The sequence below is a fragment of the Venturia canescens genome, chromosome 4 (genome assembly GCF_019457755.1).
Source record: "Venturia canescens isolate UGA chromosome 4, ASM1945775v1, whole genome shotgun sequence".
Taxonomy (NCBI): Eukaryota; Metazoa; Arthropoda; class Insecta; order Hymenoptera; family Ichneumonidae; genus Venturia; species Venturia canescens.
In genome coordinates, this window is record NC_057424.1 from 7,510,878 (window position 1) to 7,525,425 (window position 14,548).

Genomic DNA, 14,548 nt, shown 5'->3' on the forward strand with positions numbered 1-14,548 from the left:
ACGCGTATGAAGTACTAGACACACCTTCAGTATTCGGGTGTTGAAAATCCCAATGTGCCGAGGATTTTTTCAAAACTTGTATATTTAATGATGTAACAGAACGAAAAATTGGATTATTTATCAAAAGTGCGTTTTCACGAAGAGACGTTATTGAGATATGACGTGAGAGAGCGAAAAACTCGAAGTGATGTCGAGTCGTCATAATTAGTGTCTTGTAAATATAGAGGGCTGCGATATAATGTGGCGATTTATTAGAGATTGTAGAGAGCGAGTGCGTGAGAACGGAGTGCGTGAATGCGTGAAGCAAAATGACTTTTTGTTTAACTGAACAGCAAAAATGTACTATACCGAAGGAAGCGAGAAGAAGAATCGTCTTTTAATTAATCGAGAAAATGATGAAGGAGAGATCTGGGAGTTTGAGAAAATAAAAATTACTTTGCTGAAAAAAAAAAAAACAAGAAGAAATACGTTTTGACGAGGAGTGGTTATTGACCCGGTCCACACGCCCATCCCAATATCCAAGTCCTCTCGAATATTGATAGTATTGAGACACGCGCGATTATTCGTTGTTGATAAAAAATAATAAATAATAAAAAATAAATGAACAAAGCACGAACGAGAGTCTCGTATACGATTTAGCGCGAGTTGCGCAAAACTTTGGCCAAATTACACGAAACATATTTAATTGCACGTTTGGAATTAAGTAATTGCTAAATTGAAATAAACGCTGGAAAGATGTTAATGAAAAGTTAGAAATCGAGCTCGCGCACCAAACAACGCTCCCGACAACAAAATGAAAAAAGATTCGTGGACACGAACGGAATAACCACTTCTGTGTCCAAACTTTGCTTCGGGAAGGGCAGAAAGCATGACGAGAATTGACGAGAGTTCGCGACATATCTCGAATCATCGAGTAACAAAGACTCATCGGATATTCATAAATTCTTTGATTTTTCGTCAAACGAATCACAGCAATGCACACATATCCGTACCCGCTCGATGCTCATTGTCAATTTGACTTCTGCTTCGAGTCCTTCATTTTTTACGAATCGTAGACGATCGCAATCTCGTTATAGCTGCCCTGAATCCCGAAGCTCGAAGCGGATTCGGGAATCTTTTAAGTACACGGGGAAGGATGATCGGCGGGGGCGATTGAGGGAGCGCGAGCACGTACAGAATCGATTGATCGGATTTGGCTACTAGCGAAACGTAGAATAGACCGCGCCGAGGTTGTTGCGGAGGTGATAACTCCTGTATGCTCCAGTACGCCCGCATCACTCGCGTGCGCGTTCACGGATACGCGGATACAGGCACACGCGTCCACCTGTTGTAGCGATTATATCGGGTTTCTGCTTCGTCGTCAAGGGGTTTACGGATCGAGAGAGGCTTCTCGGAATATATACCATTGGGGTTGGAAAGTGATTGCGCTATAAGGCGAGACTTAAGCCGGATATGCAATCGGCATCGGTAACTAACAATTAGCATGCTTCTGTATACGCGTCCGTAGAAATTTATCGCGAGAATGGTCTCGGTAAATTGATGATTCGGTTGTCGGGACATCTGCCTCGAAGAATAATCGGCTCGGACGTGAAAAAGTTAAAATTTCGGAGGCAAATTCCATTTCGTTAGTTATCGGACGAAGATATCTTGGGCGTGTTTATCGTGGTCGAGTGTTCCCTGAAATTATGCTCGATTCTAAGATATATATACGAGCTTTTGTCTCGAAAACTGTGAGCATCGAGAAGTCTGGGCGAGTCGGAAGGAAGGAAGGAAGGAGATCGCGTATGGAAGCTCTTCGAGCTCCGAATTTGGAAGAAAATGGAATAATAAAATGTGCCGGAATTTCGGATCTTTGCTCTTGGGCTCTGCTCGATCTCACGCCGCGCACGCTGATCTTCAACCACAAATCTATATGTCTCGTTTCGCGTGTCTCTCCGGTACGCTGACCTTTCTCGTTGTGGTGGTGTGCGCGGCTCTCTCGGAGTCTCTTCCCCTCGCATCAATGGACTTTAAAGAGGCACCGGCTTCAGAGCGCTCGGGGTTCATGTGTTGAACTCTCAAGGAGCCTAGAACCACCCACCGCCGCCACTGCAATCGGAATTTTCTCTCTTACTACGAGGAAACGAGAAAAGATAGAATAAGGAAAGAGGAAAGAGGGAGGGGGAGAGAGAAACTGACGCCGACGCTTATAACGAGGAGCCCCGAGCTCGATTCGGTAGTTCTGCTCTCTCGCCCAGCCAACTTTCGACAGTAAACCTTCCACTCCCGAAGAACTTTTGAGACCCTGAGAATTTATGGTGCTTTTCTCTAGCTACCGCTTCTCCTCTTGCTGCTCCTCCAACTCCCGCTCACTTATTAGTGATCTTTCCGCTCTTCTAAATGCATATATATATATATTCATATGTCTGTGAAAACGAGCTGTTAATTAGCATAAGGGCGCAATTCCCACGGACTCATTCACTGTCCCGTAAGAGTTGCGAGCCTTTATTTTATCCCGTTCCATATATACGCGCTTCCAAATACACACTCGCGTTCTCGAAGGTATACGCACGAATTATGGATAGAGACTGGTTCCGTTTCATTTCTCTGTTGAAACCTGCTCTCGAATCGCACGGATCTTTCAATCGCGCACAAATTTTATTCTCCCGCCGACGTTACGCACTCGAGGAAAGTTTTAACGATTATTTGGCGAGCTATCCGAAAACTGGAGCTAAATTGCAGCATTTTCATTGTGTTTTCGTTGGAAATTTATCGAGTTTTTAATCACGCTTCGGGATGCTCGGATTTTCTTTAAGCTCTTCCGCACACACTCGCAACTGCGGAATTTTTATTTCGAAATTCCGTTTTTCACGAACGAGAAATAACTCGTATAGTTGAATCTCTTTCGATATGGAATTAAATTTCTATCGAAATCGTGGAGAACTTGAGCGAAGGAAAAAACTGCGAGATTCAGTTTCTCCAATTCTCGTGAAAGTTTGACCTGTGGAATGAATCGATACGGGAAATTATGGACGGGAAAATCTCCGCGACTCGCACGATACTCTATGACTCGTACAGACGAACAAACGATCGATTTATTGCACTCCGTTATCACCGGTACGAATCGCACAAGTCAATTCTAAACAACGCTCGCTGCCTTCCTCCGTATATTCTTCGACTCGAGGGGATGCGCTGATCATGAGAAACGCACATTTCCATTCCCACGACATACTGCATACGCCGAAATCGAAACTAACGGGCTTGCGAGATTCATCTCGTCGTCGGTAAACCGATGGAACGAATCGGTGCAAATTCGGACCTCCCCGTTTCACCCGCCGTCGATTCGAATTCGCGCGACGATAAAACGCGAGTTATTCAATCGTTCCGTTTTCGTCCGAAGCGATACTCCAAAAATGCATTTTTATGAGATTTCTTTTTAAAAGAAGAAAAAAAAACATCGGTTCAAGCAGAAATCCAATTTTCGATTCCAATTTGCACCAATTTTTCGATCGTTTTGAGCCAGTTGATTACATTCCCGAGGCTACGTGATCTCCGTTTATTCCATTGGGATCACCAAACGCGTAAAAATCGCTTCACAACTGAATTCTCGAACGAATACACGCTCTTAACACACAGTTTTGTGTTTTTCTTTTCCTCCTCTTAGATGCTCGACGTAAAAGAGGGAGGACGAGGTGTTTTCGTGTGCAGCAGCCCTGGACCGGATCCGTACACGTCGCAGGACCTCTACAACCCTGTGTACGAGGAACTGAGCAACGGTGAGTGAAAAATTCAATTGAATTGCACGTTTGTACACGCGCCAAAAAATGTTACAAATTAATCGAATTTTTGATTGAACAAGAACAAAATTGGATTCAATTATTCGAAAACCAGCAATTTATTGCTGACGCTGAGTTCTTCAGAAATGTGCAGTTTTTAAGCGGAAACGTTGGCAGCGAATATATCCTCGAGAAGAAAAAAAAATTTCATTCCGAAGTGCATGAAAGATGCAGAAAAATTCTCACGCGCCAATCGCTCGATCTCGAAATCGCATCTTCTTCATCTTTAAACGATGTTTTGTCTGTCGAGTGAAAAATAGTCAAAAAATGGTTGAACATCGTTCTAGATGACGAGAGTAGCGTTTGATGACGTTGAAATCTACCAGAGAGATCTGCCTTGACCACGCGCTCTCTACGACTACCCTTCTTTACATCCGTCTTCCTCGACGAGAAGGGCAAATAGGTAGGCGCCCATCTCAGCGAATGCGTCTGTCCGTTTGCCTGTCAGTTTTGCCGCTGGCCTAACACCCGCGATTTCGTTCCTTTCGTTTTGTTTTTCCGTTTTTATTTCTGACCTTCGCTCTGCCGTGTTTCTCACTAACCGCTTGTCAGGTTGTACACGAGCAATGGAATCAGCCTCAAATATTTACCGCAATTTCTACATAGAGCCAGCCTTTCGAAGTGCTCTTGTAAGAATCGCAGCAGCAATCGATCTTTTGTCCCCATCGAAGGAGTTCGAGGCCAAAATGGGAGCAAATTATTCGCCCCAAAATCAGAGTGAAATGAAAAAAAAATCCTGTACCTTGAGCATCAACGTTTTATCACATTTATTTAACCAAATCGAGACCGCGTCTCTCCGTTTTCTCAATTCAGCATCCAGCACCTGTTCCTATCGATTTCTCCGTTGATTCGCAAACTCACGCAGCCGAGACGAAAGCCCATTCCGTCTTTGCTTCACATTCCCTTCGTGGGTCTTCCTATATCTACGAATGCACGTATACATCAGCATATTCGAGAGAATATACGTTTATATACGCGCATATAAATAGATATATTCTTGGGGGAACCTGCTCGCAGGCCCGAAGATAAGCGTGACACGACCCCTGACTCATATACTTCCCATTAGCCCTGCTCGGACAGCTCTCGTCTCAACCCCCTCCTCTTCCGTCCCTGGCTAATTAGCATGGAGATGAAGCTTTCGACGTTTGACATGAACGCGTTAATCGCATATATACGATGTACCACTTATAACTCGCACACGTGTGGATGCGAGGCTTCGGGATTCGACTCTCGGACAATCGAACAAATGAGATTATATCGATAACCCCCGACGTTGTAATCCAGAGCGACTGGCACTCTCGTACCCTGTAATCGAAATCACTCGAGTCTTGTGTGCCCTCTCGATATCCGAATCGATTTACTTGCCAGTTTTACAACCTTAATTCATCATTTTCTGCTCTATATTGTTATTATTATTATTCGCGTTGGTATCCTCGCTAATAATTCCTTTGTATTTCATCACATTCATGTCAATATATAATGAAGTTTGGATGACTCTTACCCGCGTGTTGAGACTTTCGCGATTCGATTTGTGAGGGGAATTTTCTAAAATCCTCTCCTCTTTTTCTCTCGCGGCGTCAGCCTTTTTTAGCAGCTTCTCGAGAGACTCGAAATCAAGCTGTTTTCTTTTTTTTATGAACACCACGAATCCCAGTTGAAGCTGCGCAGTTGATGACAATTGTTTTGCTCGATCTTGATGACATAATTATAACTCCGCTTTGCGATTGGATTAACGTTGTAAAGAGTGAATTGAAAAACCGTCGGCTAGATAACAACTTTTCTATTTATTCGTGCCTGAAATCATCGAAGCGTTGAATATTTTCGTAACTTTATCTTTGTTTTGGAAAATGATTAGGCGATCATCCAGAGACGGACGAGGAGAGCGAGCTCAATGCGAGAAATCGACTTCACCATCATCATCACTATCATCATCACCGACTCTCGACGTCGAAGCCAGCGAGCGAGGACGAGTTTGCCGAAGACGAGCTCTCGGTTGGCGAACCTTCGGAAGCTAAAATGCTCACGACGACGGGGCCAGGATGGGGCACGTGCCCGGCCGCCTCGAGACCTCCCCGAGAGAGACGCGACAAGAGCCCCAGAAGCCTTGACCGACGCAGGAGGGACAAAACTCACGATGTCGGTGAATTTCACGAGGGAATGCTCCGAGATGCTCTCCTCCAACTTTACCCGAGTGTGGCAGGTGATTATCAAAGCACTTCATCCCTTGAGAACACACAATTTTTTCGTCTCAATACCGCATCGGAAATCAATCTTCCGATTTACTTCTTTTTCTCCTCAATCATTCCCATTCCATAAGCTATAACGAAAAATCACGAATCAAAATATTTCTCGACAAAGCAAAGTGTTCTAGGAGCATAAAAAAAGGAGGCGAGTTTTCAAAATAATTTATCAAAAAATCCACTTCCATTGAGCGTTTAAATATCTGGCACAAATACTTCAGTTAGCTTGAATAAAATAAGCTATAAAATGTCGGGTAGCAGGTTCGGAAAGTTAAAAATTGGCTGATGACATTTTCATTGATTATTGTGAATTTAATTTGCATGGATATTTTTGTTAAAGGTGTTGCCGGTGTGAGAACGATAACGAATCAACGACAAAAGTCCGTCCCTTCGGTGGCTCACAGATTGCCATATTTCGTGCCGCCGATGCCTGCGGTGGTGCGACCGCGTCGTCACGAGGAGAATCCCTACGAGAGTGTACCGGTGTTGGGCCCGCTGCAACATTATTCGAGTCAGAGCCGTGGCTCGACGAACAACAAGGATAAATCGCGAAAGTCGTCGAGCGAACGTTATCCGAAGTACTCGCAATACGGGCCAAGCGAATACTATGGAATTCATCAGGAACAGGAAAATCCAGCAGCGGTGTACACCCAAGTCGGCGGTGAATACTCGGACACGTATTCGCAGCCCACCGACAGACTGTACAACGAGGAAAAATATGCACAACCGGTTTATTACACGCCGCGCGATCCCGATCAAATATCGTCGGGAAGATTGTATCAGGGCCAGCCGGACAGCAGCTTTGGAAGTGACAGCGGTTATAGTCATCACACGAGTGGAACGACAGGTACAAATGGCACGAGAGGAAGCATACAAAGGAACAATTATCGCAAAGAGAACCACAGGAATTCTCATCACTCGCAACATTCGACTGACTACATAGTTTCCTAAAACGTCGTTTCATTACGAAGAGAAAAAATATAATATTGGGGAGCGGACGTAGCAATTTTTGTTTTTCTGCGAAAGATCAGAGAGAGGGAGAAAACGGGGAAGAAATGCGACGAAAAAAAATTATTTCTTCGGACTTGTGATGAGAGATTCGTTGCGGTCCATCGGAGACGATCGACCGAGTGGTCTCTTTTTTTTACTTAATAGTGAGTTTTAGTGATACGGGAGAGACTGTTTAACAAATTATAACGGTTCCGAAAATCAGACTCGCGTCGAGGCGGACGCGGAAAAAATCGCATAGACGCTGTTAGAGAGCCCGATTTTTCACCGACCTTTTGTTCCAACGCGTTCTCACCAAAGCGCTACATTTTTGATCCTAGAAATAACGACTTTTGAAGAAACCGCGTGCGAGTCTGAGAGCTGTGTGTATAAAAAGATAAAACGGAGTTCAAACGAGATAAAGTGCACTGCCAGCGACGCGTGCGTCCCACCGGAAACTCGACGATTCCTTTCCGGTGCGATGGGGAAGCTGAAGATTTTTAAAAATCCTCTAGTCTTGGGATTGTTGCTGCGAAGCGTCGATCTAAAATACAACTATTTCGAGCTAAACGATATTTCTACGTGAGCTCATGAGTGCTGCCATCTACCACCGCATCTACTTCCGGTAGATTTGAACAGCACGAAGCAGCAGCGAAGAAAAACCGGCTCAAATGCAACTGGGAAAAAATGGTAGTTCGTTAGAATAAATGACAAAAACAAAAGCTACAAACTTTTTAATTAAACAACTAATTTCGCAATGAAAAATTGTACAGACACCTGCCATATTTCGATACTATAAATACACAAATATTCAAAGAATAATAGTAGATAATAAGAGCGAGAAATGGGGCGTGAGGGAACGAGGCAAGCGTTTTTTGTGTAAATAGTTCACGAAGTGAGACCAAGTTGAAGAATTTTCTTTTATAATATGTTTTCCCTCGCCGACTGTAGAGCTGTAACATATCGTTGTTGTAGAAACATTGAATTTTAATATATAAACACTTTTCTTTTATCATAAATTATTGCATCAGTATTTCATAGTTCGACATTCGGGGGAGCTGATCCTTTTTTTTAGTCAACAAGAATCGAACCGCTGAAAGAGCCACTCGAGTTATCATGTAATGAGACTCCCATTCAATCTTATTTCGCATCATCGATCATCGAGTACTTAAAGAAGTCTGAATTTCAAATGATTTATATAAAACACAAAAAATTACATTTTATTTATTGGCCTGTGTGACACCGACGTTAGCAACGTTTTTGCGACGAAGTTGGGCCAGAATACTTGATGAATTGTCAATAAAAAATATCACTCAACATAAATATCTTTCAACAGTTTTTGCGTGTACTCGAGATTGATTATATTATAAAGTATCACCGCTTTCCCAACTGTTACTCGCCGACCTTTGTGCTCATTTTTTGTTTTGTAACTTCACGAGTATCAAAATCATTTCACGATTCACGAAATGCTACTCGAAATGAAAATTGTGCTTTTTTTCGTTCATCAAGTACGACGCCGATACCTCGCGAGCAAGTGGATCAGTCTGTTGTAAATATGTTTTTGTATTTAAAGAAGTGCGCGATAAGAGAGCGATTAAAAATTAGAAATGTAACTTATTCAGCAATGGAGGAAGTATGTACTTGTAATATTAGAAGCGGAAGTATGTGAATGGAATGATCGTTCTGCCTTCCCGTCAGGCTAAAACCTGTCGGCTAAAACCTGAGCCAATTCATTTATTATGATCATTCAGAAAATAAAATGTGGATTCACATTTCTTTCCGGTTTTATTCAAAACGAACACAGTTTTTTTTTTTATATTTTTGACGTAAAGTTTCTGCAACGAGAACGATTTGAATTTTCTCGACACTTCGATGTTTTTCGGTTGATGAAACTGAGGTGGCAAGCGTGACCGAAGGCAGAATCGATCGAGGTGAAAAGCCATTGTACTTATAGCGGAGAGCGATTAAATGTACGATTCACGTAACTCTCGCGCGGTTGTAAGAACTAGTGAACGAATACAGCAACAAAAATCGACGAAAACAACAACAAAAACCATAAATAAAAAATAAATTCATTGTGAAGCAATGCATACAATCAAAGAGTGCAGGAAAAAAAAATTTAAAAACTAAACGAATAAAAGAAAACGTTTTTAATCTAGAGTCACGGAGATTTCGGAAAATTCGTAGCACGCGAGCGTAGAGCGCGGGAATTGACGAATGCCGAAAGTACGCGAAACGCTTTTGTACCATTTTTGCGTCCATATTAGTCAAAACGCGAGCACGAAAATGTTAAATGTGTTTTTTTTTCTTAGTTTTTTTTTTTGCATATCGTAGCTACGCTCTACCGTTCTAAGTTATCTGATTGTTTAATTATAAATATTATTTGAAGGAGGAGCTTTGGACGCTGAAAATTTGGGATAATTTCGGCGACTTGGCGAGCGAATTTGTAAATTGTTATATATTGTATCGATAGCGCGTAGCGAGTTACAAACTTTATTATCAGTGGGTGTTGTACGAGATTTCGCATCGAAGCGATTTCGCAATCGTGTTGATTTGACTATTCGAAGTACCGAGGTTTTTTCCAGTCGACTCTCGGCGCGTAGGAATCATTGAAACTCGACAGTATTCGCGAAATCAACGAAATAGAACAAAACCGAACAAGCCGCAAATCGACGTGAGAAAACCTCGTTCATTCTTCGTAGTCTTTTATTAACGTTTCGTAAAACGAACGTTTTACGATGATGAATTTACATTCATTTTCCTCTTCTTGTTTTAATTTTATTATTTATTGAATCGAGCGAACGCTCGAAATCTCGCGAAATATATTTCTTATTTAGCGCCAATCTTTAGCTATAGCCAACTGACACAATAGGCATTCGACACTTTAGAGTGTCTCGGATAAACAAAGTAGCACTCTCGAAAGTTAGCTTGCACGGAAGTTCTTCCTCGTCTTCGCCCGGAACACAAATTTCCTTCGATATTATCTCGAAACATTTCACTGTCTTTGTCGTATTCGAAATAAATTACAATTTCGATGAAAAATCGATAATTGTACGACAGAATCAATTTGGAAAAATTTTTCAAAGTCAAAAATCATCGTGAAGACTAATTTCCATCGCTTTATTTGACCTTTCTATCAAATTCATCGGAATTGTATTAAAAATTATTGAAAATTATCGAATCGGCTTCTCACAATTGGGGAGAAAAAGCGTCATTAATATTCGTTCAGGTTTTGCCAACGATCATTTACTTTTCGAGTCGATTCGTCTAATTCACTCTGAATTTACAAAACTGTCAATTGTATCAGTTAAAAAATTGAACGTTCAACGAGTTGAGACATTGCCTTTCCGATAGAAATAAAAACGTGATCAAACGACGGGGAGGAAGGACTCCAGCTCGCAGAACAGGGTAACTAGTTCTAAACATCTATCTTCTAGATCACCTTTGACGAAATAAACGAGGAGACAAAAAAAGGCGTTACGAAAAATTGCAAAAAATTGAGTGAGAGAGAGGGCGAACGAGCGAAAGAGTGATAGAGAGAGAGAGAGTGAGAGAGAAAAGAAACCTCCGAATCACGCTCGATGTCGCCTAACGGTATCACGGGTTCACTTTTAATCACAAAAATCGTCACCTTAAGCCTAACTCGAAAAAAAAAAACAACACACAGAGACACACACATACACATACACACTATCACAACTTCGTACTAATAAACGATTTACTATTCGATTTCAATGAAAGTTTTCTCATTTCTTTCCTCAGCAATGGTCTTCAGTACCGATCTTTTATTCATCGAATTTTTTCCTTCCTTTTTTCCTTTCCCTTTACAATAAGGCAGCTTTTCAAGAAAACAAAAAGGTAAGTACGTTTTGAAAAATTCTACGCTTCAAGAACGCAGAAATATATTATTGGCAAGGAGAAAACGAGGTCGAAAATTCTAGAGAAACGTACTAGGAATATAGTATCTCGGGGACAGTACGTACTGGATTGCAGCACTAATTCGAAAAGCATCAATAAGAATTGTTCTATACCCGCCATAGTAAAAAAGACCAATACCCATACCTTTTATTCAAAAGACTCGAGAGTCTTTTTCTCTATAAGCATAATAAAAAATGTTTTCAAAGAGCTAGTCTGACATGATGAATAACACTCGAAACCAAAACGAAATATAGTTCTGACGTTCACAACTTTTTTCTATCCACATAAAGCTGCTTAGAATTAAAGGGACGAAAAATTAGAAAATTAAAAAAATACTATGCTGTTTGTAATCGATGCGTAAATACTTTGAAAATTTTTGAAAAATAATATAATCCTCACTATACAAAACGAATCCGTTTTCTCCTTGAGACAAAATATTTCGATTTTTTCACAAAAATCCCTTTTTGAATAAGTGCGTGAAAAATAAATTGTAAAATGCCAATGTACGTGCATTTTCATTGAAAAATTTTCTTCTTCGCTTGCGCGCAGTTTCACCTTATTCGATGGTCTCATCGAATCATGGACAAAGATCAATGACACCTTTCCGATAGAATGTTGAATCGTTTTTTATAGTGAATTTATAACATGAGTGACGTTCAAATGATATTGCGTTAGTTCACAGCTCGAAGAAAGGTGTGAAAAAGCAATTGTGGGCTCATCGTGACTCGGCAATGTCAAGAACTGCGTGATCGATTTTAATAAAGGTAACATTGTAAAAGAGGAGAGTGATTCGCAAAAGAGTAACAAGACCTCGAGGATTATGAGAAAGGTAAAAAACGGTTGAGTAAAAGGTGGTGAGTCTCCCATGATGATTTATTCGTATCATGCTCGATCGATATTGCTCGAGCGGGTAACGACAGCTGACGTATATTACATCCGACCTAATGTACGTTAATTATATTCGAGAGAACGATATCCCTAGACGTGAAATTGGCTAATAAATATTTGCGCGTCAAGTAGGAAATTGCGGTTCTCATTTGCCGGTGGTTGCTCTCCGCCCAGAAAAGCTTTCGCGACAGAGCAAACACTCGATTTTTCATCTGATTTAACACAAGTTTTTCGAATTTTTTTGTTTCAATTCTGAGCGAATCGATCGCACATTTAAAATTGCCAATAAAAATTATTCAACTACTCGAGCGTGCACGCTCGCTTCGATTATCGCGGTTCGAGGAAACAACTGGGTCAGCAGGGAAAAAGCACAGTGCTATAAAGTCCGAAACGGAAAACATTTCTAACCGAACAATCGACAAATTAATAATTGCGATAATTCGTTCTGAGGAAATATCGATAATGCAATTGAGAATGAATTGATACGATCTGGCCCCAGTGATAGGATATAAATTGTGTGTGTGTGTGCACGGACAGTCGTCACTTTGCCCACGATTCATTCGGAAATCATTATGATACTTGACGACAGCAGAGCTACGTGTATGTGCGGTCTACGTAAATATTCAATTTCGTTGGTTTCCGCGCAAACTATATGCACTGAGTGTCGATAAATGATTGCTGAATATTCGAAACTGGTGCGCAAGAGTGCTCCACTGTGCATTACACACGAAAATGCAAATATAAATATACACATGAAAGCCAGAGACGCGCCAATAATTAAGGCCAGACATTCGGCCCGGGCTGTTTTAATCCTGTCATTATAGAGAAAACGAGAGGCCACTGAGAGACAGAAAACAACGCTGGGAACCACCAGAGTGAAAACGTACACGCTATTCATTCGCTGCGTACAATTACCGGAAAGCATTATCGTATTTCAAAGAGTTGAATTATCATCTACAGACTGACGCACAATCCGAGATCCCTAAAAAATTGGCATTTTTCGAGTCCCCACCGATTTTCTCTGACGAAATATTGTCAATTAAAGAAACGATCTCAAAAGCGTGTAATCCGAATTCGAGAAATAATACTCAAAGACATTTCGGAGCACGTGACCCGAAGGAGCGTCGCGGTCGGTTGTGGAAAATCCTGTATCGGCAGGAGCCTGCTGATGACTCGGTGGAGCTCACTCAATTCGGCGCATCAGCTTCGCTATGTAATAATGAAATACCGGATTGTAGCTTTTTGCCCTGATAAAACGCCGCAACGGCTTTTGTCACTCCGACTAGAAAACCTTTACATCGAAACATACCCTCACACGACCTTTGCCCGGTTAACATGGCTCGTTGTTCCGCAGAACCTTCATACCGATATAGAACTGCGGTACTCGCCAACTCTTTCGACTAAATTGCTTAATCCTGAGGCGATTAACCCTTAGTGTGCATCTGGGGTCAGGTTGACCCCAACATTTTTTCTCACGCGAATAGCATTTACAGATATGAGCATCTCATAAGTAAAACCCTCAATATTAAGGAAGTTGAGGCATTAGAATGAAAATGATGTCACCGCTTTTAAACCGATATCTTATAAAGTGAAGTGTAAAAAAAAATCAGTTAAATTTTCAGACAGTTAGGAGCGTCGTTGCTGAGAAAAATCAATAACAATTTGGGCCAAATAACATGTAATCTTATGGAAGTCAAGACACATTCAGTGATATCTCCGTTAAAAATGATGCTAAAAATATGAAATTTTTTGGGCAACATGAGCAAGGCTTGCCGAACAATGTCAATTTTTTCAGATTTATTAGGAGATTTGCTGAGATTATATTAATAATAATCTGTTTTCCGTGCAGTTTTTTGAGGCTAGGATCGTCACTGTTCGTGTTTTCGACTGAGCTTTCACCATTTTTTCGTCTTTTTTTCCCCAACTTTTCTTTAAAGTGTATGCAACATTGCCGAACTGTAAACTGGCCTAACGTTTGAAAGGTACAGGTCATCACTTTTGGGTAAAAAAAATGACTGTACAGCCTCAACTTCCTTAAGAAATCGTTATCCCCTCTCTAAAAGTAGGGAGCATAGCCAACTTCATACTCCAAAATAAATACACTTTTTGGAAGGGTTGCAAAGTGGACTATTTTCCCTTAAAGCATGGATCCTTGTCTGTAAAACTCTGTAAGGATTTTTTTCAAAACTCAACATTTAATTTTTTACGAGAGATTTAACCGAAAAAGTGCTTTTTACGCGCACTATCAACTTTGAGCACGTTTTTAAACAATAAAAAAAGATTTTTTTTGGAAACAAGTGTTAACAAGTGAAGAAGTGCACGATGAAAAAGATATCGCTCGCTTGACAACGAAGCTGTTGAAAGATGTAACGTGAACATTTAAATTAGCCCACCGCGAGGTTCTGAAATGATGTCTATTGAATTGAACTCGGTGGTAAATCCGAGACGTCGAAATTACGAACTCCGAAAGGAGATTGGAGGTCTCGCGGAGCAAAGAAAGAGCCAAAGAGAGACGCATCGTCATAAATAAGATAAGTTATTAAATTCGAAAGAGTATTGTTGACGAGTATCACGACATACAAAGAATCTATGCGATTATAAAAATATCCTTCCGAGACAAATTGTTATCCAAAATTTGTATAATTAATGAAAACTGAGACTAATTATTTGTACTGGCGTTTGCGTGTTTGAGAAACATTA

The 14,548-nt window shown here is 41.0% G+C and overlaps 1 protein-coding gene across 6 annotated transcripts in view; it reads left to right on the plus strand.

Annotated features, from left to right (window-relative positions):
- pxb overlaps positions 1 to 10,777 on the plus strand; it is a 289,206-nt gene extending 278,429 nt beyond the window's left edge. For all 6 annotated transcript variants that reach the window (XM_043416385.1, XM_043416383.1, XM_043416386.1 and 3 more), the window contains 3 exons: positions 3,644 to 3,755; positions 5,671 to 6,015; positions 6,396 to 10,777. In XM_043416385.1, the coding sequence (XP_043272320.1) occupies positions 3,644 to 3,755; positions 5,671 to 6,015; positions 6,396 to 7,006 (1,068 nt within the window). In that variant the 3' untranslated portion in view covers positions 7,007 to 10,777. The remainder of the gene's footprint in view (positions 1 to 3,643; positions 3,756 to 5,670; positions 6,016 to 6,395) is intronic.
- Positions 10,778 to 14,548: the final 3,771 nt, after the last annotated feature.